The 27,991-nt window shown below is 33.6% G+C and overlaps 2 protein-coding genes across 2 annotated transcripts; one reads left to right on the top strand and one right to left on the bottom strand.

Moving 5' to 3' along the window:
- The first annotated feature begins 1,290 nt into the window (after positions 1–1,290).
- LOC133172444 (putative uncharacterized protein DDB_G0284213) lies at positions 1,291–13,542 on the top strand. The gene is made up of 19 exons (XM_061307327.1): positions 1,291–1,377; positions 1,764–1,869; positions 2,753–2,789; positions 3,252–3,328; positions 3,500–3,555; positions 3,883–3,939; positions 4,164–4,234; positions 4,708–4,747; positions 4,918–5,034; positions 5,262–5,338; positions 5,428–5,587; positions 6,309–6,380; positions 6,583–6,658; positions 7,536–7,573; positions 7,797–7,900; positions 8,696–8,786; positions 9,782–9,989; positions 10,778–10,847; positions 11,441–13,542. The coding sequence occupies exons 1-19, from the start codon at positions 1,327–1,329 to the stop codon at positions 11,499–11,501; spliced, it is 1,569 nt and encodes a 522-aa protein (XP_061163311.1). The 5' UTR covers positions 1,291–1,326; the 3' UTR covers positions 11,502–13,542.
- Positions 13,543–19,602: 6,060 nt separating this feature from the next.
- LOC133172032 (uncharacterized) lies at positions 19,603–21,136 on the bottom strand. The gene is made up of 3 exons (XM_061306837.1): positions 21,042–21,136; positions 20,472–20,589; positions 19,603–19,947 (listed from the first exon to the last, which is right to left on the bottom strand). Exons 2-3 carry the CDS (start codon positions 20,575–20,577, stop codon positions 19,727–19,729), a joined length of 327 nt encoding a protein of 108 aa, XP_061162821.1. The 5' UTR covers positions 20,578–20,589; positions 21,042–21,136; the 3' UTR covers positions 19,603–19,726.
- Positions 21,137–27,991: the final 6,855 nt, after the last annotated feature.

Raw genomic sequence — 27,991 nt, 5'->3', positions numbered from 1 at the left:
GTGTGTTCTTGTATATTCAAATATGATTAAGAAAATAAAACTGAAAACTTATCATTTTGTAATAATTCATGTACATAATAGTATATTATTTTTTAAAAACTGCTGATGTGAGCATTTAAACAAAATATTGTATTCATATAGAGACAAAAGAAAACACAATATACTTAGCAGGTCCAGTAAAATCACTACATTTAACTTTGTAGCTAGAATAGCTTTGTTTAGCTACTTGTAGAAGTTTTGTTAAGGTACTAAATTAAAATCATACTTTCTTGAATGAAATAAATACCTCTTACATTTAACATGATAATAGACTGGTGTAATGGTTTGGGTCATGATATCAACCTGGGTAGCTCAGTCGGTAGAGCACCTGACTAGTGATGCAAGGGTCCCAGGTTCGATTCCCGGTCCAGCCATACATTTTCTCCTTTCCTGTTACAGATTTGGTGGCGTTGACCACCCCTGGACTTGCAGGTGAAAGTCCTGCCAGGGGCTAATAAGAACTTGGGTTGTGTCTTCGAGGGCGAAAACAATTTAAGGAGGGACGAATGTAATGGTTTGGGCTGTGGATATCGGCCTGGGTAGCTCAGTCAGTAGAGCACCTGACTAGTGATGCTGGGGTCCCGAGTTCGATTCCCGGTCCAGCCATACATTTTCTCCTTTCCTGTTACACTGGTAATTTATATTCAGCACAAAGTAAAGTAATCATACTTATCCATGTCTCATCGCACACAAGGTGTATACAGTTACTAAACTTAGTCAAGCAATGGAAATGCGTTTTTCTTAAAAGTGCTCAAAGAGTGTTTAAACTATCTTTGCTCTGGGTTCTTTTTTAAACGAAAAGTCAAAGACCGTCGCCGTAAAATATTAGCAGTCACATACTCGAAAATATTTTTCTAAAATGCGAATTTTAAATACTTGCATTAGAATAGCTAAATAAAACTACTTAGGTAATTCAAACTACGTAGCATAGTACTGGACCTGCTCAAAACACACCATTCTGAAAGAGAAATCGAGCTCTGGTGATATTCAAATGCAATATTTCACGACAATGATACTCAAGAGTAAAATAATACTCTTTTCAAAACCACTTTAAAATTGGCTTTGGAGGCAAAATAAAGGCGATAATGTTGAAACATACCAGAAAAAGCACCGCTTTTGATCGCTACTGATTCTTCACATCATAAACACTACCATTTTGAAAAAGCCCGGATGACGAGTACTTTTTCGATACGCCTCGGGGTTTTGTATAAAGGTAACGATCAAAACGTTCGAGAACATCCGAAGGCAATACTAACATTCGGAAAATGAACGTCACATGAAAAAAAGATGACAGACGTTGATGAACTAGACATAAACCCTCTTTTTAGGGCTTTACAGGTATGTATTTCCTGAATATTTCTTGCTCATAGCTGATTTTACGAGTTGATTTATAATTTTTTTAATGGTTTTTGTGAAAACCGTGAATTTTCAATAGATAAACACCCTCCCTCCTTGGCCTTCATGACATGACCATGGACTATTCTCTTCATTGAACAGCTAAAGTTGAAGGCTAAAGCCTGACTATTTCTTTGAAGAGAATAACTCCAGACATTCAGTTATGGTCTTTTAAAATGTTGAATGTTTTAATTGACACTCTTAATTCTTATACTTTAACTGTTTTAAAGAGTTTTTAAGAAGATTTAAATTTATCTTATAAATGACAGTTTTGAGATTAAAATTAAATTTAAAATAAAGTTCTTGCATTTATCTATTATCTTTTGCAGAAAAAGTACCAAGATTTATATGATAGAGCTCAGGATAATTGTTATATTGTGTGCATACCCCAGGCCTCCTCTTTGGCAAATGTTACAGTTACAAGGAAACTTACTGGTAAGTTTAATGATGTATAATATCCCATATCTGTAATTGATAAAATGGAAAAAAAATAAATAAATAAAACAAAAAAAAATACAATAACAAAAAATTATTGTGCAATTTTGTTTAAACTACACCCCTTCCCCCGGCCGTTCTACAGTTTATTATTACACTGCATTATAAAAAAAATCGGTATCGGGTCCGTTCACCCTATCTACCTGTTCGCATGAGTCCGTTCGCGCAGGGTCCGTTCGCCCTATTTCTTGTTCGCCCTATATCTCGATCGCCCTAATATATGTATATATATACAGTATATAGTAAATATTATTATTGATCATCATTCATGATTTATTTTATTTTATTTATTTTATTCAATATTTTACGACTTCGTGTTTTTTTTCTCTTTTCCCCCAATGTTGACATAGTTAATTTGTTCTTTATTAAACCATTCAAATTTGATATTAATGCATTTTACATACTTAATTGGTTTAATTATACTTAATAATGTCACTGCAATTTAGGGGATAATACATGAAGTCAAGGATAAATAATACAAACAAACTTTTTTTTTCAGAAATTGGCAATATTCAAATAGGTTACAGGTATTTAGTGTGACCATGCATATGTCTGTTTCCAATGTGCAATTTTTATTCCAGTGCACATATAACAAGTATTGAAAAAAATTCATTTGTTCATTATTCAACTTCCTGCAATATAAATAGGGCGAACAGACCCCGGGCGAACAAGTTTTAGGGCGGACGGACTCTGGGCGAACGAGAATTAGGGCGAACGGCGTCAAGGGCGAACAAGTTTTAGGGCGAACGAACATACAACCAAAAAAATCAGGCATCACCATACCAGCAAAAAATTGTGATTTTTAAGATATTTTTTATTTCAGCAACCCACATACTAAAGCCTTCACCATACTTCAAAAGGTAAGCATACACACATGTAAAAATACACATTTATGAGGGATTTTAATTTGAAGAAAATATGTGTAAGTCTTAGACAACATGCTGGGTCTTGGAGATGCTACAAGTAAGAGTACTCTTCATGGGGTGGGTAGAGAGGTCACATGAAGTATTTGGCTGCACAGGGGTATTACCATGATTACAATAAAGAACAGAATAAAATGCCAAGCTGTCATTTCTGTCTAATCCAGTTAATATATACTTTCAATCCAAATCCATCTTAAGGTATAATAAATCATATCTTTATTGTCTATTCTGACAATATTATAGTAAGTTTATTTTCCACGAAAACATGAATAATTTCTTGAGGCACAGACAGGGAAGTTGTTGCTATCCGTTGAAAAATAAACTTGCTATTGTCATAATAGACAGTAACTTCTATATATATAATTTTCCATGTCTTGTATATTTAACTTAACCATGCAGCCAGTACCAGACTCTGGATTCTCCAGAAAAAGTTGTCCAGTTAGAAGAAAATGGGAAGGAGTTTCGCACTGTTGAAGGTTTTCAGCAGAATTTCTTAATTTCCAATTCTGAAATTTGAATTAAGAAAAGAAATTCTGATCTGTCATCAAAATTTTCAGAAATATAAATTACTAAGTTTTATTTAAAAAAAAACAATATATTTATAAAATATAGAATTGTATTATAATTCTTTTTTCATGTGTTGGTAGGATTCAGTGATGACCACTGTGTGAAGATTTTAAATGAAGAACTGGGATATAACAAGGTATGTATGTACAAATAAAACATTCTGAAACTCTTCATGAATGTTGAATGAATGATGGATGAACAAAGAGTGAATAGAGGATCTATGGTGAGTGGATGCAGAGAGTAAAAAAAAAAAAAATGGAATGCAGTGAAAATGGCCAGTGCATGAAGGAATGGATAGCAAATGTTGAATGCATGTTGTGTCTATGCTGAGCAAACTCAGAGGAGATGTAGAAATTTCAGGGACTGTTTCTTCTTCTGTCAATTTTTGGATATAATTTGAATATATGGTCACATTTATTTACATATTTATACATGCCTAACAAATGTATGCTATTTTTTGTAGGATTATAAAGCATACAAAATACTGATTTTAGAATGTCCATTGGATCCATCTTTAAAGGTACAGTGACTTTAAATCTGAATCTCAAAACATTTCAATAAAGGACAAAGCAGTGAATTATTAAGAAAAAAAACAAAAAATTGTTGTGATTGTGTGTAAATGTTGCTGATGTTGCTTGTACTCTATCAAGGAAAAATATTTTACTAATGAATAATGTGAATAATTTTATGATTATAAGTATTAGATTTTGACAAAAAATTAAAACATTTATTGTTATGTTCAAGGCTCATAAAACAGAGAATAAGCAACCCACAGCAGCAGCGGATAACATTCCTGAATACACCACATACCCAGAGTGAGTGAAGGTTTTGGTGTCCCTTATTTTAATTATCATTTATTTTATATGTAAGTGTACATACAAAAAAGGGTGTCTCATACTCTGGAATCATCATTGTTCTGGGGGTACCAATGTTTTTGGATTTTGTGGGTCGCCTTTAATCTCAAATTTACATTCATTTGAACTGTAACTTCGTCAGTGTGTCAGTTTATTGTATATTTTTGTAAGAGTTACCCATGAAATTATGATTGCTCACAAACATTGACACTGCTAATTAAAATGCCTCAGTAGTTTTGGAAGTAGGAGAAAATTTATTTCAAATAGAATTTGATTGTATGACTCTACAGCTGAGTCTTAATGGTGAACATGATACTTGTACAGGTCACATTGTTCTCTAATTTATGAGGCATTTGTAAGAAAAGGTACATGTAGTTTGACTTTAAAATGATTTTGAGAAAGTTATTCTCCTTAATAACATTTTATTTTAACAGATCCTGTAATTTCCTTATATCTTTTGCTGAGTACAGAATGGTAGGAAAATTCTTATTCTTTTAATTACATAAGTCTGATATAATATACATTTATTTTTAATTCGTAAGTCATGTATTTTGATTTTGAATCAGCTGTAAGGATTTAACAGATTGATTTTTCTATTTGATTCACAAATAAAAAAAAAAATTCAACAAAAATGATTTATACAGGTTTTACGTCAGTTGGATGAGAGTTTGAAGCAGTTTAATGCTAACTACATGATCCTTAAAGACTACCTGTCAGAGGCACAAAACAAGCTTAAGTCCGTGTGTCAGCAAGTAACCAAGGTAACAATGATACATGTGTACTGTATTTAAATGTCTGGTTTAATCATCTGACAAATTCGAGTCGTTTATATTAATTATGTCTTGGAAAAGGAAAACCATATATCATACCAAATATGATTATGTATGTGTACATTCTTTGAGAGGAGACAGATTTGATACTTTATGAAAGAAATTAATCTGCTAGTACATGTATATGATTAAAAGCAATGGTGGTTTTTTTTTTCCAGGATTGTCTAAAGTGTTCGAAGTTTGAAAACGGACAGGATCCAAAATTCAGAGAAACAGTAGATTTTTGTGTTGAAAGGTATGCACTTATTCCCTTTCTCTACTTAGTTAATTGGTGATTCAGTGAATAAGTGATCTATGGTACATTTTATTTTTTGTATTTTGTAGTTATGTAATGGGAGCAGTCCACAAGAAGGTGTTTACTATCATCAAAGAAATACATGAAGAGGACGATAGGTTACTCTTTGCAAAATGTAAACAGTTGCGCAATGTCACTGCTGAACAGCTAGGGGTCAATAAGAAAATTGCTTGTCCACTTCCACAAGCTGTAAGTATTTCAGTTAAATATGGACAAAAGATGTCTTATTAAAACTGATTAACATGTAAATATATCAAAGAATCTTTTGCAGCATGATGAAGCTCCAGTAAATATTTCAGTTTTCCTAATGCAGAAATTCAAGATCTTTAGGACTGTAAATTCTTGTACTCTAATACAGACAAGAAAGATAATTCTCATTGTTTTACATGTAACTTCATGTACATTACTATATTTGTGTTTAAGCTGTATCTGAAAGCAGATATTTTGCACATGTAAGTCACAGGGCTTTATGGACTGTGGATATCGGCCTGGATAGCTCAGTGGTTAGAGCACCTGACTAGTAATGCAGGGGTCAGGTTCGATTCCTGGTCCAGCTGTATATTTTCTTCATGCATTTCTCCTTTCCTACTACATTTGGTGGCCAGTGTGTGTGTGTTGGGGGGGGGGATGTTCAGGTTACGTTATGTGTAAGTTAGTAATTCCTGGCAGGGCCCTAGAACTTGTGTCTTCGAGGTCAAAGACTGTTTAAGGTGAGAGAAATGTAGAAGTTTGGGCTTTACGGACCATGGACATTGGCCTGGATAGCTCAGTGGTTAGAGCACCTGACTAGTAATGCAGGGGTCCCCGGTTCGATTTCCGGTCCAGCCATATATTTTCTTCATGCATTTCTCCTTTCCTACTACACTTAATATAATGTGTGTAAATATATTCTCTTGTGTTTTTACCAAAGGTTGTAGAATTGGCAAATCTGGATGGCCTAAGGACTCCTCTAGAGAAATTATTCTGCTTGAAATCTACAGTGGTAAGTTATGATCATAGACTTGGTGTCCCATTTAATTGTAACAACATTGCACAGTAAGGTGATTAGAATTGCCATAAGTAAAATTTTAAGTTTTTCAAACATTTGACTTTATATAATTAAGTGATCCTGAATGTTTATGCATGTACATGTAGATGTAGTCCATAAGTTATAACTTATTAAACTGATAATATTCTACATATAGGACAGTGCCAGCCAAACCATACAGAGTTATTTAGAAGAAAACCGGGTACCTCCAGTGTCTACTGCTGTTGAAGATAGTAAGATCTTTACTGAAGTACTATTGAAGGACTTTCTTTTGTTTTTGTTTTTTCACAATGAGTAAATAAAGGAAGAGTTTGGAAAAAAATACTTGGAGTAAGGAATTAGTCAATGTCTTCCTTAATAAAGTTAGAATTAATTTGAAACCAAGTGATCATATCTTACCATCGTTATGTATAAAAGATACAATTCTCCTACTATCTGTTCTTGTGCTAACTGCTATTAGGTTATACAGTAAATTACTGTAATACTGTACATAGGGTTCTATATGTAAATAGATCTAGCACATGGATTCCCCAAGAAAATAGATCTAGCACATGGATTCCTTAAGAAAATAGATCTAGCACATGGATTCCCTAAGAAAATAGATCTAGCACATGGATTCCGTAAGAAAATAGATCTAGCACATGGATTCTCTTCTAAGAAAATAGATTTAGCACATGGATTTTCTAAGAATTCAAAATAGATTTAGCACATGGATTCTCTAAGAAAATAGATTTAGCACATGGATTATGTAAGTAAATAGCACAAGGCTTCTCATTTTGTGGATAATTTCATACATAGGACTTGCTCAGAGATGTTTTCAGGACACCATGTTGTTGGGAGTATGAATTGGAAATATGGATGGATTTAATTTTTTTTTTCATGAACCTCTTTTTTTACCCACAGTGTTTTGAAGTTTGTTAAAGATAAATATTCACAGGTTTTATTCACTTTTTGAAGGAAAAAATAAGGCCTTTAAATATCAATAATTATAGATCATGCAGGAAAATAAGGAAATGTAACAGGAAAATTGGCAAACAGATGTACATTTATAAGAAATAAGGTATTGTTTTATCTGACATATAATTATGTTACTGAATTTCCTATTTCTAGGCTACTGTCTGACATCAGATGATCTCATCCCCATATTAGTAAGTGTCTCATTGTTTTATATCGTTTCTCTTTATCAGTATGTGTTATTTGATATGAGAAAAATATTGGATCAGGACCTATTAATCATAAAAGTGAAAGAACATTTCATTCAGCAATGCAGAATTTTAGCAACAAGCAAGACATTGAACTTGATAGAACAAAAGTAGTCTTAATTAAAGTATCTTATAACTATTAAAAATTAATTGTACCTTATAATTGTAGGTAACCGTGATAGCTCAAGCTCAGTGTCGACATTTTGCCAGTAATATAAACTATATAGAGTCATTCCACTGGGCTTCAGAAACCAATGATCGAGGCAACCTTAGGTAGGTGGTGAGATTAATGTCACCTTTAGTGTGTCCACACAACTAACAAAAAGCAAGAAGCCTCTTGAATTGTTAGCTCACCTGAGTTGAAGGCTTGAATGAGCTTTTCTGATTGAAGGGTGTCTGGCTTTTGTCTGTTGTGTGTCATCTATAAACTTTTCACTTTTTTGACTTCTCAAGAACCACTTGGCCAATTTCAACCAAACTTGTCACAAAGCATCCTTGTGTGAAGGGAATTTAGATTTGTTCAAATGAAAGACCACAGCCTCTTTCAAGTGAAGATAATTAAGAATAAGTGAAAATTTAATGTTATCTTTTCAAAATTTTCTTCTTGATAACCACTGGGCCAGAAAAGATGAAACTTATGTGACAGATTCATTACATAGTGTAGGTTCCATTTTGTTCAAATCATGAACCAGAGGGTGGGTGGGGGAGGGGGCACGATGGGCGATCAAAGTTTTACATGGAAATACATAGGAAAAATCTTTTAAAATCTTCTTAAGAACAACGAAGTCATGATTATTCATATTTATATGGAAGCATTGTCAGGTAGTGTAGATTCAAGTTTGATCAAATCAAGCTCTCTACCCTGCTCCGCTTCGGGGAAGGGGGGGGGGGGACCAGTTATATGTATACTCTATACTTTTCAATAACAAATTGATTTCTGCTTTTTTTCTAGCCAGAGTGTTCAGGTGAGCTATGTGGCCCATAGGCCTTTTGTTTGTCTGATAAAATAGTGGGGGTTTTTTTCTTCAATTGACCAATTTTTCAAGTATTTGGTAATTTAATTTTCAGCTACTGTTTAGTGACTTTTAAGGCAGCTGTGGAATACATGAAAAACACATCATTTGATGAATTGGAGAAGAGACCCAGTCTGAAGAGAGAGGTCAGTGCATTAGCTCACTTTCACATTAATTATCAAAGACCCATGCATGTTGTAGCGAACATGGCATGAAAGATAGAAAATTACCCAACTGTGTCCAGTAAATACCTATGAAGAAATGGGGCTCCAAAAAGGATAAAATTAAAGAGTTCACCTACAGGATAACTGAGTATTATGCAAATTAGGATAAAAAAAACAAATATAGAGTAAATATGACACAGGCAAATCATTTGCATTAATATAAATGAGCCCTATACAAGAATTGTGAAATTTATAACTCTGGAATCCAAGGTTCAGGCCCCAAAGTGTAGCTAAGTCTTTGAAAATCTTTACTTGTAGATATTTCAGCAGACTGAATTCATTGCATGAAGTCAATGCACTGTAAACTCTTAAGCATAGTTCTAAAATAGTTACAAGGTTAAGACCTCAGGATAAGGCTAAGTTGATCATATTTTGAAAGTGCACAATACATGTATATGTATCTACTATCTTCACTTGTCCAGTAAGCATCTGGCATTAAGACTTCAGACAGAGTGATATGTAACATGGGGTTCTCTACCAAAAATGTAAAATTTATGTTACATGGGTTCACATTTCCATCTCGGTCATTGTGAGAAAACAGGATTCTTGACTGACCACAGCCATTGTGACTTCTTTTTTTTGTTGTTGATTAAATCTAAACTTTAAACAAGTGTATTGATGGTAATACAGAAAAGATGACCTGACATAAATGAAACAAGCCCTGTCTGCATCTGACCCTATAAAATACAGTCATTACAACTAAATTAATTTTTTTGTCAGTTTACTTTATTCCTAGCAAGTGAAAGGAATTTTTCTACATGTATGCCTGCAGCCAAAGGTTGAAAGTTGTTAGAAACCAAGGGGAGAGACAGCTTTTACAGACACCTAGTTTTAGATGAAATTCATTGCAATACAAATATACCTTGGACAGGGCATTAATGATCAGTGACATATTTCTAATTGGTATTAATTTGTAGATAAGCCTCGAGGAGTTAAGGAGAGTGACCAAAGGTTCGTTTTCCGGTGACCCTAACTGCCCGGTAAGCAGCTCCACCCTCAGTCAGTCTGGTGCCAACCATTACGATCGGCAACTGGAGAGAATCTCGCAGATGTTGAATGAATCCCATGAAGAACTCAGGAAGTCAGAGAAAGCCAACACGTACTTAAAACAAAGTATTTTTGGAGGTATTTGACTTTTTTCAAAGAATTTTTTTAGAGAAAGAATCATTATGATTGTATCAGAGATAACAGAAAACTAACATAGATAAGGGACATACTGTAATACAGTCAAACTTCATTATCTCGAACTCAATGGGACCGAGAAAAAACTTTGAGATATCCAAAGGTTCAAGATATCAGGGTAAAATACTTCAAGAATAAGGGGTTGGGACTTCCAAATCACTTCGACATATCCATGGTATTCGAGATATCAGTATTTGAGACTGAAGTTCAACTGTATTTACATGTACTGTGCTTTTTTTTTACTAAACTATTTTGTGTTCAATTGGGCATAGAAATACACATAGAGAAATTCAAGCTAATATGATGAAAATATAATGATATAAGGCAGTAATATGTTAAAATTCTGAGTGTATTTTGTTAGTTTTTAACATTTAGAAAGTTAATATAAGGAGTGTTTTTTTAGTTTGTGAATGTTAATGGCATGTGTATCACACAGACTATTTTTCATGGAGCACACTTCAAGAAATATGATTAAGTGACAACTCTTTATAAATTACACATCTGTCCAAAAAAAAAAAAAACATTCCTTAAGTATTTACATATAAATAAATAATAATTACATTAGTGGAATTATATTCTAAAGCAAATAACCAAACAGTTAGAGGATTCTCAGATATGCAGTGTGCATTAGATTACAATGTAACTGATATTAAGTAAAGATTCATATTAAATTTCTAAAATTGTCAATTAAGAATTCAATGTACTTAGTCCAATTAAAATCATTCTTTTAGAGAGTTATCCAAGATCACTAAAGCCAGTTGATGATAGGAAAAGAAATGGAAAAGAAAATGAAGAATTGGGGTATGTATATAGTGTAATGTATGTGTATAGTATAATATGTGTGTAAACCAACAGCAACATTGTACTGGGCAGTATTATACTATGTGGTATGTAAATTTTAGGAACTTTTCAGAATGGCAGAAGGTCACAATCTGTAAATTGAATATTAATCAATAAAAATGAATACTTCCCATTAGTCTGTACACTGTGAATGAAAAAAAAATAAGCAGCTTTTTTTTTTTTTTTGAAAAAGAATCTGAATTACTCTGATAACCTATTAGTAATACACATTCTTGTCTGTCATTCATTGTAAACTTGTAAACTTATCATTTTCACCTAAGAAATCCTGGAAACAATTTTAATTATTATTTTGGTACCATAAATAATGTATACATGTACATGTATCAGTGAAGATAAAGAATATGTGACTTTCATAGTCCTTATCCCTGGGGTCTGAGTTTGGGGCTAAAACTTTTGAAACTAATGCATTCTTCTTTATTTTTAACTTCTCAAGGACATGTTTGCATGCTGATGATAAGAAATGATTATGTAGACATACAACCATGGAACGTAAAACTAGTAGCTGTCTAACTTTATACTTGTTTCATTTTCAGAGATTTTATCACCTCTCTACAGAATGACATGTTTGGGATGAGTTTTGGTAAACAGAGTTGATGATGTCATATTCTGAGGAGAACTGGAGCTACTCTGTGATACTTACCTTTGATATTTTACTTTAAAAAAAAACTTTGATTAATAATCAACAAAGAATGTCTACTTCATCAAGCCTTGTCACAAACTTGTGTTTAGCACTTCTGTATATGATAGAGAAGAACAACATTCTGCTAGTGTGCTTCACTAATTTTTTAGATTTCATTATTATAAAAAGGAGCATGATATTGCTTTGTGATAAATGTAGACCAGTCCACTTATTACTATTTGTCCAGTCAATACATGTATATATATTTATGATGAAGTTAGTCTAATTAATAATTTATGTACGTGAGGTATTGTTTAATTGAAAATCTTAAATATTTTATTGTTTATTATACTTTCCTCCAGCCAATTAATTCAGGTAGATCTATCCATCCTTCAGTCACCTCTGGAAGGGACAATATCAGACTATTGGGAACATTTTTCCTTCAAACATATCTACATCTTTAATTTTATGTCACATGACTTGCTCATTTGACCTTATGCTATCCATCTTGTCAATCGTGCTTCAATGAAGGCTTATACATGTATGAATGCTACATATGTGAATGCAAAAGGGAAACAAAAGTTGTGAGTTTCATGGTTCTATCCCCATGGAACTGACGAGTTGGAGCTAAACAATCAAAATTAAAGCAATCTTAGAATATTCTACTGTACCACTAAACATCTACAGGCAAACTGTTTTTATGAGTATAATAAGCACACCAATTAGTCTTTTACCAAAGTTGTAATTCATTTTCCAAGGGTGCAGGTCCAGGATAGGATTAAGTCTGTCCTATGCTGAATATTTGTCTTTGAATTTTTTCTTTCTTCTTGGTCATCTATCTGGCAAACTTTAAACATTAATTAGATTGAACAGCTAATACTATTTCAAAATTTGAATTCAAGTCCCCAGGTCCAGGGATGAGGCCCCAGAGTGGGATTTTGTTGCTCAAAGATTGTAAGAACACTTTTGAAAGTTTTTACTCATGGACATCTTACAGGTAATAAAGCATAATGTGAAGTTAGTTCTTGGCCAAAATTGTAAAATTTATGTCCCATGGGACCAAGGGTGGAACTTAGTTGGTCATTACATCTCTGAAAATCTTTTTCTCGTGGGAATTTTTCAGAAAAATTGCTTACAAGATTTAAAAGGACAGTTATGATGAGCTACCATACAGCTGTAATTGTGAAATTCATGTTTTCTGTTTTCAGCCCTTGGTGCCGGGCTAAGTCTTATATTGATGATTCAGTTATTCAGTGCATAAATAAAAATCTTTCTTATTCCTGGACATTTAGCAAGCAAACTGTTTGCGGGATGAAAACTATAGGTACAGTGAACACTGAGCTCAAAAAATGGAACCCCCGCCTCCCATATGATTATAATGGCAAAGTCTATGTTTTGATACAGTAGACCTGAAATAAGTGTTCAATCAAAAAATAAAATAGGAGGTGCACAATGGCACTATGTAATAAAGAGTCTGTAAAAGTATCATTAAATTTCATTCAGTGGTATAGGAGAAATTGCGGATAAGAGATGGGTACCCCTCAATATTATAGAAAGAATGACAATGTTTATGTTTTACTATTGAAAACCTGAAATATGTGTCCAATCAAAATGTAAAATAGAAGGTGCACAAAGGCACTATGTAATTAAGATTCTGTGAAAGTATCATTAAATTTTATTCAGTGGTATAAGAGGAGTTGGGGATAAGAGATGGGTACCCTAAAGCATAACGGATGGACATGCAGACGGATGGATACCCCCATCACTATACACCCCCCGCTTTTCAAGCAGAGGTATAAGTTATTAGTCCTCTACCAAAATGTAAAATAGAATTCAAAACATCTGTAAAAATCATCATCCCTCTAAAAAATTCCCCTCATGTGAGGCAACATTCACATAACCCAAGAAAACTCATGATACTCAGATGACCATTGAGATTTACTTATGTCGTACTTTTGTAGCTTTAATACCTTGTTTTTTTTTTGTTGACTCATTTATTGCATATGTTATGCAGTGTCCGTCTTTTAAGTTACTTTTGTTTATATATATATATATATATATATATATATATATATATATATATATATATATATATATATATATATATATATATATATATTCTGTTATAATATTGGAATATATTTTGTTGACCAATTTATTGCATATATTATGCAATGTCCTTCATTTTGTTATGTTTAGTTGGTGCATGTATTTTATTTACCACAATTATATAGAATAAACTTCATTATTGTTAGTTACAGATGGCTGTGCTATTAAAACTTTAATTTTCTGAAATGGCTGTATGAATTTCTATAAATTTGGATGTGTTGGTAGCTGTCAGTAATTATAAGCATGCTGAAACAAGAACAGTGAATTTCATGGTCACAACCCCTCTGGGATCTTATATTAGGGGTTGGACAAAATTCATGCAATTTTTAGTGAACATGTGCATAAATTTAGCAAGGACTCTGTTTGCTTGATGACCATAAGTGTTCTGTTTTTTTTTAATTCTGAAGTGGTGCAAATTAAGTTGAACAAATAAATCTAAAGTTCATTATATCTTCCAAAATTCTCCTGAGCATCTTAAGGACAATCCTCATGCAATGTAATGGTGAATATAGAGTTCTGACCAAAATTTAAAGTTGATCATGTTGATCACATACAATATGTGTACTTTAAAAAGCGGGCTTAATATTTTTTAGGCTTTGGCGCAGACAACAATGCCCTTAACTATTCATGAATACTGTTATTTTATGATTTATCATTTTAAAATAAAAACAATGCGGACATGGGTAGTGTTAATTCATGATTATGCCAACCACTCAATACCCAGTGATTGCGCTAAATTATGAAATGATACATAAATTTATGCACACGTACAGCATATATATATATATATATATATATATATATATATATATATATATATATATATATATATATATATATATATACCGGTATATATATATATTTCTCATGAAACTAAAACTTGATCATGTTGTTTAGTCTAAGAGTTTGTCCCAGGTTGGATAGAGATAAGCAAAACCGTCACACTTCATTTGCAGCATGTTTTACTTTATAGTAAAAAGAAGCAAGAATGACTTGATTGGAACAATTTATTGCGTGGAAACACAAAATAACAAAAATGTGACACTAGTACATTGTATTTACATTTAATTTCTCTCCACTAGGATGTTTTCAGGTTACTGTGATTGATACTTGTATTTTGAGGAAAAAAAACTGATTCAGATGAGAATGAGATTTTTTTGAGAATCCTGACATTTATGCATCAATTGATATGAATTAGGAATGGTAAAAAATTACAAGACTCTTTTAAGTGCATCTGCACTGACAAAGGATTCATATATATTATTGGGCATTTAATCATCTTCAGTCAGTATAAAAGATAAATTGCTTTTAAAATATTCCACAAAATTTTGATGAATCTTTTTTTTTTTTTTAATTCACAAAGTATGTGGTATCCTCTGCTTTGATATCAAATTCATTCTTTAAACTTCTAACAAATAAATCACTGTATATTCAACTTTTCATCATTTCAATGCATACCCCATTGCCTATATTAAGACATAGATTCAAACTGATGATTTTTAATGATGCAATTAATGAATCCACCAATGTACACTTATACAGCCCACAGTTGACTTTTAAATTAATCCACTTTATCTCATTATATCATAAGGTTTGTTTCAATCAATATTTTGGCCACACAATAACTTTTCTGGTTCTAACAATCATCATGCATCCCTTTTATGTTGTTTTTTCTTTTTGGGTTTAACACAGAGTTAATTTGTGGAATTTTCTTTATGTCTAGTTTCTTTCATTTGCTCTGTTTCATTTTTCTTTCATTTGTTGTGATTTTTTTGTTTCTTTCCTTCTGTTTGTTTGTTCTTTGTTGTTTTTTTTTTTTGTTGTTGTTGTTTGTTTGTTTCGTTTTTTTTTTTTTTTTGGTTGTATGTCTTTTAAGTTCATTATTTTGGGATTCTTCCCTAATGTAGATTTTCCAAAGGGTTAGGAAAAGTTTTGGAATTCCATGGAATTCCAAACATTTCCATACAAGAGTCTAAAAGTGTTTTTGGAAGTTTTTGGAATCTTTTGGAATTTGAATAACAAATTTGGACTTAGACATTTTGAGGTTTGGAAAGTTGTGGAATTCTATGGAAAAGCTGATAAAATGAGAAACTTAGACATTTTCTGCTCTGGAAAGCTGTGGAAAATAACTTAGAATTTTTCTTAAACTGTCGGCTCATAGTACAATTACGTCGGGCTCGATGTCGGGCTCGATGAACAATTAATTTAAACTACAGCCCGCCAAAATTCAACAATTCGGCTGCCATGTTGTATTGTTGGACAGAAGGAAAGAGAGTGTCACGAAGAAGGGAACTGTTGTCATTATTAGCTTGGAATGGAATTTGTATTTTGACAAAAGATGCAGACATTTTAAGACCCGGTAGGTACAATGTACAGTAATCAGTATTTTATGTGTTCTTGAAGTTGAATGGCCAATGGATAATTGACTGTTCCTCAGTCTGGGCACCACACACATAGAATGCCCGACGATGAAACCATTAGGGCGAGTTTCATTTCTTTAATAATTATTGTACAACTCTAAATATCTCTTATCAAAATATGTTTGAACAATGTGTGGATTTCAACCCGAATTTCCTCCGTTCGTACATGTCCTTAGACCTCGCTATATATGCTAGTGGCACGTTGCCAATTGCGCCACGACAGTCCATGTTACATCGTACACAGACATCATAACACTATTAGTGTCTCCAATATGTTGCAACATGCAACATCTAAATTGGCTATCTTTACCATGTTTACAACACAGAAAAAACGTGTAGACGGTGGTAGACTAATAATGCTCTATAAGCTGTTTATATGATTTAAAGTTGTGCACAACTTAGTTGCGGTAGACCCAAGCCTCTATTTAGTTTCACAGACTACCACCAACAAAGGCATTTCAAGTCTTCCTTACTTTCAGACCTTTAGTACTTGCACAGATAATTTAAATATAGTCCCCCCCCCCCATTATGGAAATTTATTTCTCTTCCATGCTCAGTGGTGTCGGCAGCCTCTTTGGGGCCAGTTCAGAACTCTGGTCTGAATTATTAGCTAATAACATTCCTTAGTACATGTACTACTTACATTTACAGAGTACATTGTAAATAATTGTATCTATTTTTTAATGCATGTTCATGATCATTCACAGCACTTACTTTTATTATTTTATAGCTGAAGTACTCGATTTGCACAGCGCCGGCATATAATCATCAAGTTTGATGAAATGTCCTAATATGTAGATGTAGATGCTAAGTCATTCAGTCACCTAGCTTGTGAGAATGGTGAGAGCCTGCTCAAATTATCATTCAGCACAAATAAACTAACATTGTTTTTATTAATTAATGTTTTATAGCGTAAGATTTTTTTTATTGAGCAAGTAACAAGAGGTTTATATTCTTAATTCCTTAATAATGCATAACAATTATAACTTTTGACAGGTAATCTAAACATGCTAAATGCTACATGCATAATCATTTTACATTTTATTTAAGTATAAATACTAAAAATGACTATACTCTATGACATAAAATCATGCATGCATTATTTACAGGAATGCTCACAAAATGGACAAGAGCGAGAGAGCTGTATGGAAATTTACACAAAGGTAAGATTTTTTAATCATTTTCCTAATCAATAAAATCAAAAGAATTGAAATTATGTGTTTATCAATGTTAGCCAGGCATTGAGAAAAGTTATTATTAACCTTAGACTCCACTCTTTCAAATATATTTTAGTTATTTTAAGAAGTTGTTGCTTTTAACTTGTTTCCTATGTCAGTTCTCTGTCCTGTTCACAAGTTTTTACCTACACCTTGTCAATGTCATTCATCATATTCTTACACAAACCTATAACCCTAGTCGCAGATATAAATTTCCAGAAATAAAGAAGTACATGTATACATGTACTAATATATTATCTTACTCAATACTGAATTGTTGAGGCATGGAAGTTACATGTATTTATAACAGTTTATTTAATATTTTCTTAATTTTTCAAAAATAAAGTATATGTACATGTATTTGCATGTTTGAAGCCTAGAACAAATGTATTCTATATATTCACTTTATGTTATTTGCTTTGTCTATATTTTTGTTACATTGTAAATTAACCAATGTGCATTTAAAGCAATTACATATGCCTATAAATTCGTCTTTTCCTCTTTTCAAGGGTCAGTTAACGGAGTAAGATGATATGGAGGATAATATATCAAAGGCAGCATAGGCGTCCAAACTCCTGTTCAAGGTGCTTTTAATCAGAAGCTTAAGAGACAAAAGACGAGCCATTGACAAGGCAAAACTGAATGTTTTATATGGTATATAAATAATATTTACTAATGTACTTTTTTTCATACCTTAACTTTATTTGCTGAATGTTTTTAAGGGTACATAGTTTATGTAATTTACAATGTTCTCTCTCATATTCAAGGTTAATTAACTTAGACACAATCATGTCTCTTTATTTTTTTTTAATTTCACAACTTCCATTAGTTTAAAAAGAAATCAATCCTAATCTGAACAAAAAATTACAAGATAATAAATTCCTATTCTACAGTATTAAACTGATCTGCCAGGTTGAAAGAACCAATTGTCTTATATAGCTTTAGTTTATTATTTGTCATATATTTATACATGAGATAGATATCATACAACTTTATGGTAATCTTTTCTTTCAGAAATTGAGCAAGAAAAGTTTGAAGTGTCTTTGAGAATGATCAACATCAAACTTGCTGAGCTTTTGAAGCCGTCGTACCAAAAGTGAATCCATTCGTGACACCAATTATCTGACCACCCTCTAACAGAACCAGTGAGGAAGTGATTCTAGCCAATACTTCAGAAGTTTAGGACCCTCAATAATTAGGATCTTGGGGCATGTTGGGGAAAAAAATAGCATGTGTTGATTTTATGGGATCTTTCAAATATAGTTGTGTAGTAGATATTTGTGTACTTAATACATATGTTTGTCACTCTAGTCATTAACTTTGTATGGTAAATGTATATGGACCACTGGAAGATCATTGTAACTGTATACAAATGTTGCAAATATACCCTGTTAAGGCTTTAGTGACCTTTCCCAAGGTCATTCAATGAAGCAAAAGGTCATAATTAATGTTTTTTTTAAAATCTATTTTGTTTTATTATTAAAAAATGTCATATGTTTGAGATTACTCTAGGTACAAAGGATTTTCTTTAACCAAAAGTCATTTGTTTCTCATGCAGACCGTAATTTACTACATGTACATGCATGTATATTATAATAATTCTCATTAATTAAACCAAGGTGATCATCCAGTAATGATATTTTTCTGTGGATTTTTAACATTGTTTAAATAATCTTTGATGTAAAATACTTTCATTGATAATACTTTTTAAAATTTGTGCTTTCATTATACATAGAAGTGTGTATGCAATATTTGTCCCCAAACACATTGTAAAGCAAAAATGATTTTTTATTTTGAAAATATAGATTTGATTTATGAAAAATTGTGATGTAGTCATTTTTTTTTGTAATTATTTGGCCCTTAAATTATTTTGATTATTCCAGTTTTTGTATTTTCCTGGAATTCCTTGGATTTCCGTGGAATTCCATAGATTTCCAAATATCCTGGAATTCCATGGATTTCCAGCTATTTCTGCAAATTTCTATTCTGGCATTGTTCCGCTCTTTTCCAGGCTAGATTTGAAATTCCTTACCATTCCAAAAAAGTTCCGTCCCAATACTCTCGAGAATTCCTCGGAATTCCATGGAACACTTTTTCCATGGAATTCCACGGAATTTGTTATGGAATTCCACGGATCTTACGGAAAATCTACATTAGGGTTTGAACAGTGTGAGATAGGTACTGTCATCTATGGAAAAAAAATGAATGGATGTGAGGAAAAGATTCATGCAGCAATCATTCAGAATAATGTACTTCAAGTATTCTCATGGGAATTAAAACTTATGATTACAAGAAAATCATAATACAAATGTAATTCAGCAGAAAAGGCAAGCTGTTGTTGTATATTTTCTGAGTTCCTTTGCCATTCAGTGTAACATTTCGTTAACTCTAGAATTTTTCCTCAGATATTTCTTCATTATCACTGTTCAATACCAATTGATTAGACTTATTTCCTTATGTTTGGGAACTGTTCTCGTCTATTGTTCCATTATCTGATTGTGGATCATTATTCTCTACATCTGCTGTCTGAGAACTCATCTCTCCACTGCTTTTTGCCCTCCTGTCCTTCAGTCTTTTAACAGAGCGTCCACCAGGAGACCTCATTATCTTCATGGACAGAGATTTTCCAGGAGACAGAGGTATATTAGGAGCAGTGGGGGTGAGGGGACTTGGATCTATACAACAAATACATGATAAAGTAAAAAAAGAATCAAGTACACAACTTATAATTATATTGAACTTCTAATATTTTCAAATAGTTTTCAAATACTTTAGTATTTCTATATAAACTGTTCTGATGGGTAGAATTTTTTAAAAATATTTGTTTCATTTTAGCTTAAGAGATAATTTATGCAAAAAAATTAAATGGGTCTATATCAGGAGAGGGTCCTGTCCTTGAGCACCTGTGCGTTGTGTTTCTTTTCATTGTAAAACAATGTATACTGTAATAATTTAATATATTGAAAGAAATACAATGATTACAAAACGCAAACATTCTCTCTCACACACACACAAACATCCCTTTCAAACATGCAACTATTTCTCTCTTGTGTGTATATATATTGTACTACAAGTATATATCACTATATATGAGTATTTACAATGTACATGTGCTTTCTTTTTCCCCCTGAGGGCCTCCTTGATTGGTCAATTAACTAATAATTGAATTGAATTGCATCATATTTTTCTTTTTTCTCACCTTTGATAGTAATTATTTGTTGCCGATGTGGGATTCTAATTTTTCCAGGCCTATGGAAAGTCTTACAGGGCGTTTTGTCAATATCTGGAGCGTGCTTTAGAGGCATTTTCCGATTCACCTAAAAAAGTATTGTATATAGAGAGAGAGAGAAAGAGAGAGAGAGAGTACTAAGCATCCTAAAGTATCAAGATCTATCCAGTAGGTACATAAATGCATAAAGAATTAAGTAAATGATGACCAACTAAAGAAACATTTAGCTTAAGGTTCATTAGTCCTCTGGTCAGCCATATTTTTTTCTTTAACGCGTATGATTTTTCAAAAGAAATTTAATTTATAATTAAAATTAATGCACATAATTTGCATATCTTGCAGGGGGTAAATTTCATTTTAACCAGGTGATTTCATAAAGGATAATAGACATATATCCTTCTTAGAGTTAGCTAGATCTCTTAGTATGAGTATCAGTCGATGACCCTTTTATTAAGAAGAAAAAACAAGAATCTTACATACTAAATTACTCGATTTTTACGTTATTTATTTTCTCAGTATAATTTAGACATGCATACTTACAGTCACGGTTTACTTTAGAGACGTGCCAACTAAAAGTTCACTACAATCCCCCTTTACTTGTGTCACTTAGGAACTTCAAATAAACAGAAATACAACGATTTTAGAAAGGTCTTCAAAATGACTAAATTCATTGCCAAACAGAAACTTAGTTTTTTCCTTATGGAAAATCCTTTATGATCAATAATTTCGTCAAACCGAAAGTTGGTTTTTAAATCGCACTCTAGTATTTATTCACGGACACGTGCACTTGACAGATAAGAGAAGTAAATACACAGGCACTTGTTTCGTATACGGGGCACCCCTACTTATTTTCACCACTTTTATATTTTTAATAAAATTATTAATAAGTAGGGGTGCCCCGTATACGAAACAAATGCCTGTGAGTAAATACCTGTAATAACTCCATTTAGAAGTTTAGTCATCCAAATTAACCACGGGTATACTTTGGTCTCGTTTTATAAATATGTATACCTATGGCATATATGTAAAAAGTACTCTTTTTAGATATCAGTAGGCATACGTACATGAATATACATCCTCCCACTTTCAGGGGTCCTGTGTCAACTCGATGCAGTGTGTCCCACATCAATTCTGGATTCAAGTGCACTTAATTAAATCTAAATTTACACATTAATTTCCCCTGTTTAAAGATTTTAAAGACAAGTATTTCTCGATGTCAAAAGTTCGAGGGTCGTTCAAAAATTACGCGGACTCTGCTATTATTCATTTTAATAAAGAAAAACATATGTAACAGCTTTCCATATGCCTGACCCTCATTATGTATTTTAAGCTAGTATTAGGTAAAATGATTTTTGAAATATTTTCTCGGTGACCTTTTACAAGTGGTCATATCTAATTGTTTTCAGATGCGTAAATTAAGGTATAATTTGTTACATAAAAATTAAACAGTTTGATGCATATGTACCAGTTACTGAAGTCAGATTGACCAAGATTTTTACATTCTTGATATGAACAGTGTAATAAAGATGTTTCTGATATATTTTCCAATCTATGCCAATAGAACAATAATCTAAGGATGATTGAATAATACATGGGTAGTCTACCAAGTTTAGACAGAGTAGCAATATTTGTTTCACAGAACGACCAGTTACCTTTGAAAGAATTTGGGGATTTGTTCTCTAAAATGTTGAAAATAAATAATATGACCTCAATTGGTAAGAAAATAAATAATCTGTATGAAAAAGAGTAAGGTTTTGGAGTTTGGCATTTTCCTTTCCCTTTTTCATATAAAAACTAAAAAGTATACCGTATAGTGGGTTTCTTTAACGGGTGTAAAATTTGGCGTTTTCCTTACTCAAAGGTATGCCAGTAATTTTGGCGGAATTTTTTTTGACGGACACAGAGTTCCGTGACATTGCAAAAGAGAGGAAGTTCAGTTTTTAGAAAAGTTTCAGTACGTTTAATATACGTTTGAATACCGAGTTACACAAAAGTTTGAGTAAATAAAACACCAGATGAAAGCTATATTGCTTATACAATAGATTAATCAAAGTTATTTCAGTGATTTCCCTTGTATTCAGTAGTGATAAAGAAGAGTGCAAATTTGGCGACTAAAATTTAAGCGGCTTCAAACAAAACCGCTAACATAAGCCAAAGTTAGCACTCCGCTAAAAATACCGGTTATACGTATTTTAAATTATAAAAATCTGTCCCCGCTCCTCTTTGGAATAAATAATCTGTCCTTCATTTCAGTGGCTTGAAAATAAAGAATCATACACGTAAATATTGCCACACACCCTTCAGATTAAATGGTCATCCCCTAAACGAGCTATTTACACATCGCTCATACAGATCCTGTTAGGTGTTAGAGATTGCTCATCTACCGGTGTTATAGAGTAGGATTTCCTCACTATCACACTCCAAACATCATCGATCAATCCATCAAACATCATCCTACCATTTTACACCAAGCATCATCCTACCATCACACACCAAGCATCATCCTATCACCACACACCAAAAATCGTTCTTCCATCACACACCAAGCATCATCCTACCATCTCACACCAAGCATCATCCTACCATCACACACCAAACATCATCCTACCATCACCCACCATACATATCCTACCATCACACACCATACATCATCCTACCACTACACACTAAGCATCATCCTACCATCACACATCAAACATCATCTTACTATCACACACCATACATCATCCTACCATCACACACCAAACAACATCCTACCATCACACACCAAGCATCATCCTACCATCACACACCAAGCATCATCCTACCATCACACACCAAACATCGTCCTACCATTTTACACCAAGCGTCATCCTACCATCACACACCAAGCGTCATCCTACCATCACACACCAAGCATCATCCTACCATCACACACCAAGCGTCATCCTACCATCACACACCAAACATCATCCTACCAACACACATAATACATCATCCTACCATCACACACCAAGCATCATCCTACCATCACACACCAAACATCATCCTACCATCTCACACCAAACATCATCCTACCATCACACACCATACATCATCCTTCCATCACACTCCATACATCATCCTACCATCACACACCAAGCATCATCCTACCATCACACACCAAGCATCATCCTACCATCACACACCAAACATCATCCTACCATCACCCACCATACTTCATCCTACCATCAAACACCATACATTATCCTACCATCACACACCATACATCATCCTACCATCACACACCATACATCATCCTACTATCAAACAGCAAGCATCATCACATTGCAAACATCATCCCACCATCATACACCAAGCATCATCCTACCGTCTCACACGAAGCATCATCCTACCATCACACATCAAACATCATCTTACTATCACACATCAAGCATCATCCTACCATCAAACACCAAACATCATCCTACCATCACACACCAAACACCATCCTACCTTCACGCACCAAACATCATCCTACCATCACACACCAAGCATCATCCTACCATCTTACACCATACATCATCCTACCATCACACACCATACATCATCCTACCATCACACACCATACATCATCCTTCCATCACACACCATACATCATCCTATCATAACACACCAAGCATCATCCTACCATCACACACCAAGCATCATCCTACCATCACACACCAAACATCATCCTACCATCACCCACCATACTTCATCCTACCATCACACACCATACATCATCCTACCATCACACACCATACATCATCCTACTATCACACAGCAAGCATCATCACATTGCAAACATCATCCCACCATCATACACCAAGCATCATCCTACCATCTCACACGAAGCATCATCCTACCATCACACATCAAACATCATCTTACTATCACACACCAAGCATCATCCTACCATCAAACATCATCCTACCATCACACACCAAACATCATCCTACCTTCACGCACCAAACATCATCCTACCATCACACACCAAGAATCTTCCTACCATCTTACACCATACATCATCCTACCATCACACACCATACATCATCCTACCATCACACACCAAGCATCATCCTACCATCACACACCAAACATCATCCTACCGTCTCACACCAAGCATCATCCTACCATCACACATCAAACATCATCCTACTATCACACACCAAGCATCATCCTATCATCAAACACCAAACATCATCCAACCATCACACACCAAACATCATCCTACCTTCACACACCAAACATCATCCTACCATCACACACCAAGCATCATCCTACCATCTCACACCATACATCATCTACCATCACACACCATACATCATCCTACCATCACACAGCATACATTATCGTACCATCACTCACTAAACATCATCCTACCATCACACACCAAGCATCATCCTATCATCACACACCAAACATCATCCTACCATCTCACACCAAACATCATACTACCATCACATTCCATACATCATCCTACCATCACACACCAAGCATCATGACATAGCAAACATCATCCCAGCATCCACCAAATACCATCTTATCATATCACACCAAACACAGTCAAACCATCACATAGCAAACATCATCATACTATTACATTGCAAACACCAGCATACCATAACACATCAGACAACATCAAACACCATCCCACAATCACATACCAAAAATTACTATTTCACCATGACACACCAAACACCATTCCATCCTCACAAACCACACATCATCCTACCATCACACACAAAACACCATCGCACACCGAACACCATCCTACCATTACATACTACACCATCCCACAAAAGCACTTCAAACACCTTTAAACCATCACACATCAAAACATTATCCCATCAATGAAAAACAAACATCATTCCACCATCACACATCAAAAACCATCTCACCATAACCTTCCAAAATACCATTTCAACATCAAACAACAAAAACCATCAAACACTATCACACTCCAAACACCATCAAACCATTACACACAAACATCATTCCACTATTAAACATCAAACATCATCCCATCATCACATACCAAACTTTATCCCACCATCACACACCAAATACCATCCTACCATAAGACGCCAAACCATCACACGCCACACATCAACTCATCATCACACACCAAACACCATCCCACCATCACACACTAAACACCATCACACCATCACACACCATACACCATCCCACACAATACGTCATCACACACTAAACAAAATAACAACCAAACACCATTACATACTAAACACCATGTCACCATTACACAGCAAACACATTCCAAACACCATGCCACCATCACCACACCAAAATAACCATCAAACACCATCTCCCACCAAACACCATCCCACCATCACATACCAAAGAAAAATACCGTCCTACCATAACACCAAACCATCAACCATCCTAACTTCATTCCGCATAAAAAACAAACCAAAAAATGTCATCACACAGACTAAAAATTCTATCCTACCATACTGCAATCACAAAAATTACCAGCCTACAGACTGCAAACTTCACGAGCAGAGAGGGAAAACCATAACCTTCCCTCAAGTCATTTTATGTTTATTCAAGTTCAACAGAGAGGCGTTGTGAATTTTGTACATCCATTAACGCAATACAAGTACAAGTGATCAAGGGACAAATTACTAATTCTATTTTCTAAAACCATTAACATCTTACTTTCAAGAATTTTTATTCTAAAAGAAAAGAACAAAAATTCCAAAATAAATGACAAATTAAATTTATTCGAAGAAAATTATTACAAGAATTACAATGATTAAATGTATATTAGAATTCTACAAGCACAATAAAATCTATTTAACTCATTCCATCAAAACGTGTTTTACCACTCAGTCTAAAACTCATAAGCAGAGCAATTCTACTACTATATTTTCAAGTAAAATACTCTACTTTAATCATTCAAGAAACGCTTGACGAAAACATACAGTTACCCTTATCATGATATAATATAGCAACGAACAACATTGACTAACAGAACCTACTATAGTAACTAGAAATGTGAACTTGCAGACAATAGTGTATGTCACCCATAACTGACCTTTTTCCGTATCCATGGCAAAGGCGATCATGGGAATTGTTTTTACTTGCATTTTTGAAAATTATTTTCGGGTTACCCTAGATCCTACTTTGCGCATGGTTTATACTTTTCCAGGTATTTTCTTGCAAATAATGAGGACATCGGTGAGAAACTTTCAGTGTTATTTTAATTAGCGGATATACTAACAAGGCAGTTGGCCAAGATCGTTTACGTTCTGAATTCTCATTTTAGTGAATTGCCTAAAGATTTGGATTTCCTAAAAGAACCAGAGACCGGAAGAATCAGGGAGTAATTTGCTCAGTTAAGAGAATTGGCAGAAGCACTCAGAGTTTCGGGATACGATAGACGACGATTACAAAGGACGCAGCAACATAAACATCGAGGACCACCAGGCATGAAAAATTACATAAACATCAGTAATAGATAGAAACTCAACAAGATAGAAATGAAGTGATATTTATTTTAGAAAGAAATTTCTATAAATTGTATAAATTCTAAAAAGGACACATTTAGGGAATGTGCAGAAACAAGAGAAAGCCAATGTAATTGTGGGGGTCAAAACACTTTTTACAGATAGAAAACTTTACGACAAGTTTGGAAATGCCATTTATTTAACTTGCAAAATTCCAAAGAAATCATTTAGGTACAGCTTGAAATCAACGCAAAACTGATTGACAATAAAACTAGATACGGGATCAGCTTTTCCAATGAAAACCAGGGTGGATTTTACTTAACCATTGGATAACTCGTACTATGTCAAGATCGACATTGTGTTATAAATTATAAGAACTTACCTTATTTATTTCTATTCATCTTTTAGAATGTTTTCATGTTACAATTAAGCTTAACAAAACATAAATTTCCCTGTCTATTGTGAAGAATGGAGGGGGGGGGGGGGGGGTACTTGGACGACTATGGATGGATGTCTTCTTTGAACAGCAATGGAATAGTAGACTTGAAAACCATTTTGATTCACAAGAATTTTAGTGCTGGGAGGCGAAATTTAATTCCTCCTTGTACAACAACAAGCTGACTACAAAGATTCTCAATAGATAGTTATCATGTTTTGAAGACTTACAGAATATTCTTTGCAAAAAAACAAACAAACAAACAAACTAAAAACAAAAACAAAAACAGAGACTAAGGAACGATTTACCTTAATAGTTGTATCATCATATGAAAAAAAGGAATAGAATCTGAATGTACCTTTTGTGAGCTTATTTATGTTGGTGAAACCAAGGGTTTTCTTTACCTAAGAGCTTCTTTACAAGCACTGCAATTAACCTGATCATTCTATTTTGTCAATAAAAGTCAGAATTCTAGAAAATATTAACCAACAATAAGTACATCTTTCCGAAGACAACGAGAAAAATACTGAATTAGGAAACTAGGCACATTACGGCCTTTACATATGGTAGCAATGACAATG

The sequence above is a fragment of the Saccostrea echinata genome, unplaced genomic scaffold (assembly GCF_033153115.1).
Source record: "Saccostrea echinata isolate AGI-Se365-2 ecotype Australia unplaced genomic scaffold, CSIRO_AGI_Sech_v1 ptg000054l, whole genome shotgun sequence".
In the NCBI taxonomy this organism is placed as follows: Eukaryota; Metazoa; Mollusca; class Bivalvia; order Ostreida; family Ostreidae; genus Saccostrea; species Saccostrea echinata.
The sequence above is the reverse complement of the archived record's forward strand: the minus strand, read 5'-3'. Positions and strand labels throughout refer to the sequence as shown.

Excerpts from the sequence above, each read along its gene's own strand:
- LOC133172444 (XM_061307327.1), top strand. The coding sequence starts at position 1,327 with ATGACAGACGTTGATGAACTAGACATAAACCCTCTTTTTAGGGCTTTA. Across the intron at positions 3,556-3,882 it reads AAGAACTGGGATATAACAAG|GATTATAAAGCATACAAAAT; the intron begins GTATGTATGTAC and ends TATTTTTTGTAG. Across the intron at positions 6,381-6,582 it reads TCTGCTTGAAATCTACAGTG|GACAGTGCCAGCCAAACCAT; the intron begins GTAAGTTATGAT and ends TTCTACATATAG.
- LOC133172032 (XM_061306837.1), bottom strand. The coding sequence starts at position 20,577 with ATGCCTCTAAAGCACGCTCCAGATATTGACAAAACGCCCTGTAAGACT. Across the intron at positions 19,948-20,471 it reads ACAAATAATTACTATCAAAG|ATCCAAGTCCCCTCACCCCC; the intron begins GTGAGAAAAAAG and ends TTTGTTGTATAG.